Here is a 2,301-nt window from a genome sequence, read left to right on the forward strand (position 1 = left end):
ACTGGGGCATAGAACCTTCACAGGGCCAAGGGCCTCTCTTCCCACTGATGACTGACTTGGCCATCCTCACTATCTATACACATGCTGCTGGAGCCATGAGTCCCCCCATGTGTACTCTTTGGTTGGTGCTTTAGTCCTTGGAGCTCTGAGGGTACTAGTTAGTTCATATTGTTGTTCATGCTAATCTACCAGAAAGCCTCATCTCTCAAATACTTTACCATCTCCCAATAGTTCCACCCTGGGGACCAGGTCTTTAACCCATCAGCCTTGGGGATAGCATTCAAGACATAGGTAGAGCGATCCCTAAGATAAGTAAGCCTTAAAGAAGATAAACGGAGAGGGACTATGGATAACAAGAACCTCTTTCTTTCCAGAAGTTGACTCTAGATAGCAATGATTAGTTAAAATTACACACTTGTAGATTTGCCTTCTTAAGTGCTCCTTAAGTCAGTCCTCCCCTGATGCTCTGGACTTTGCCTCTTACTAGAAAGGCAGATTTGGAGCACAGAAGTCCTCCCTATCACTGGTCCTTCTGTGTCTTTTGATGGGGAAGAAGTAACTTAGATACCTCTGTCATTTGTCACAGAACACTGTCTAGAGAATGCTGAATGACTTGCTTCAAGGCCACCTACTTTGCACAACCTTAAATATACTCAAGGGTCATATTTCCAAGGTTTTGCAAGAGTTGTAATAATTTATGGAAATGCATTTAAAATACTTTATCATAAAAGCATCCTCTTTCTGGGTAAAATATTAATTATACTATTATATATTATATTAAACTACATTAAACTAACTTATTAAATTATATTAAACTAATTTATTAATAAATATAATTATCATGGCCATATTTATGGAAAATTGAGATTTACAAGTTAAGAACTGCAAAGCCATAGTTGGTTCTAAGTGGATTAAATATTCAACAATATTAAGGTTATCTGGAATACCCTTGTCTTTTTCTAATTAAATTTGGGCACTGGACATTTGGCATTCTTTATTATCAGATAACGAGCTCATAAACAAAATGTGTCATTTCTAGCATTTGCCAATACAAGTGAACATTCTATGACATGAGCTGGATTAATAAATTAACAAGCTTTCTCTCTGTCCTACTATATGATATTTTTTGTTTGCTACCATCAATGAAGTAATCACCCAATAGACTAAGTGACAACCAGATTTTTCCCTTAAATAACGTTGTTATCAGCCATATCACCATTCCCTTCCTGATGAATGAAGGCATTACAGTGCAGAGAAGTTAGATCACTTAGCTTGAGTCAGAGACAAATTTGATGGCTTCCAATACTTGTGCTCATATCACTAACTTAATTCAGGAGAGTTCCTGGGGGATTGAAAATATAATTTGTGTATTAGATCTTCATATCTTTGTTGTCAACTTTAGTCTGTAGCTCATTCCCAACTCCTCTTTCTCTTCAGGTGGATCACATTGTTTTTGAAAACTATCAGCAGTTATTATGTGTGGAAGGGAATTTATCTCAGAAGACCCTGAAACTGGCTGCTTGTAACCCAATGGAACCGCAACAAAAGTGGAAATTTGAAAAGTACTATGACGTCTAAAGAGAAATACTTTATCTAGTTAAGCCACTAGATTCTGTGAAAAGGACACCAAATGAGAAATGACTGAATTTCTCTCCATAGTAGTTCAAATTTTCCACTTTCATAGCATTTGAATGGAAGGCTTTTGAAAATGACTACATTCGAATCACCAAACGATAACTCAGGGAAACAAGCTACCATTGGGCTGCCGTTCTTCAGCTCTGGGTGGTCTTTAGAAATGTCTGTGTCCTGCCCTGTGCTGAAATGCATACTGCAAGTCTTCCTCACAGACTCTCACAGGAAACCAGAATGGAAAAGACATAGTGATGTCATGCCCATGACTGCTGTAATGACCCATGAGTGCAGCTAAGCGCAACCTTATTCTGATTTCATCAAATTTACCGGCACTGACACCTGGAAGACCTAGCTAGCCTCACAGACACCATCTTGTTGAAATAGCTCCATGTTTACCTGGCATTGTATAGCAGTCTGATCAGCTCTCCATAACTCCATAATGGAGGTGTTGATCTGCCTAACCTGGGAGTTTTCTTCTTAATCTGAAGCTGTAAGTGGGAAAATTTAATTGAAAAGGAAGAAGCCTTAATATACTTAATTCTATGTATTGTTTCAGTTCACTTAGTGCTGTTTAATAATGCTACATTTAAAAAAACTGACCATAGCAGTAATCCATTAGATTTCTGTATTTTTTTAAGGTTAAGAAGGAGAAGTGGTTGGGTCTCAACA

General features: G+C 37.9%; 1 protein-coding gene across 1 annotated transcript in view; it reads left to right on the plus strand.

Moving 5' to 3' along the window:
• The window catches only part of Galnt5 (polypeptide N-acetylgalactosaminyltransferase 5), a 40,892-nt gene extending 38,938 nt beyond the window's left edge, over positions 1-1,954 (plus strand). The window contains exon 10 of the mRNA XM_031373382.1: positions 1,438-1,954. Within this exon, the coding sequence (XP_031229242.1) occupies positions 1,438-1,578 (141 nt within the window). The 3' untranslated portion in view covers positions 1,579-1,954. The remainder of the gene's footprint in view (positions 1-1,437) is intronic.
• Positions 1,955-2,301: the final 347 nt, after the last annotated feature.

This window comes from Mastomys coucha, unplaced genomic scaffold (assembly GCF_008632895.1).
Source record: "Mastomys coucha isolate ucsf_1 unplaced genomic scaffold, UCSF_Mcou_1 pScaffold15, whole genome shotgun sequence".
NCBI lineage: Eukaryota > Metazoa > Chordata > Mammalia > Rodentia > Muridae > Mastomys > Mastomys coucha.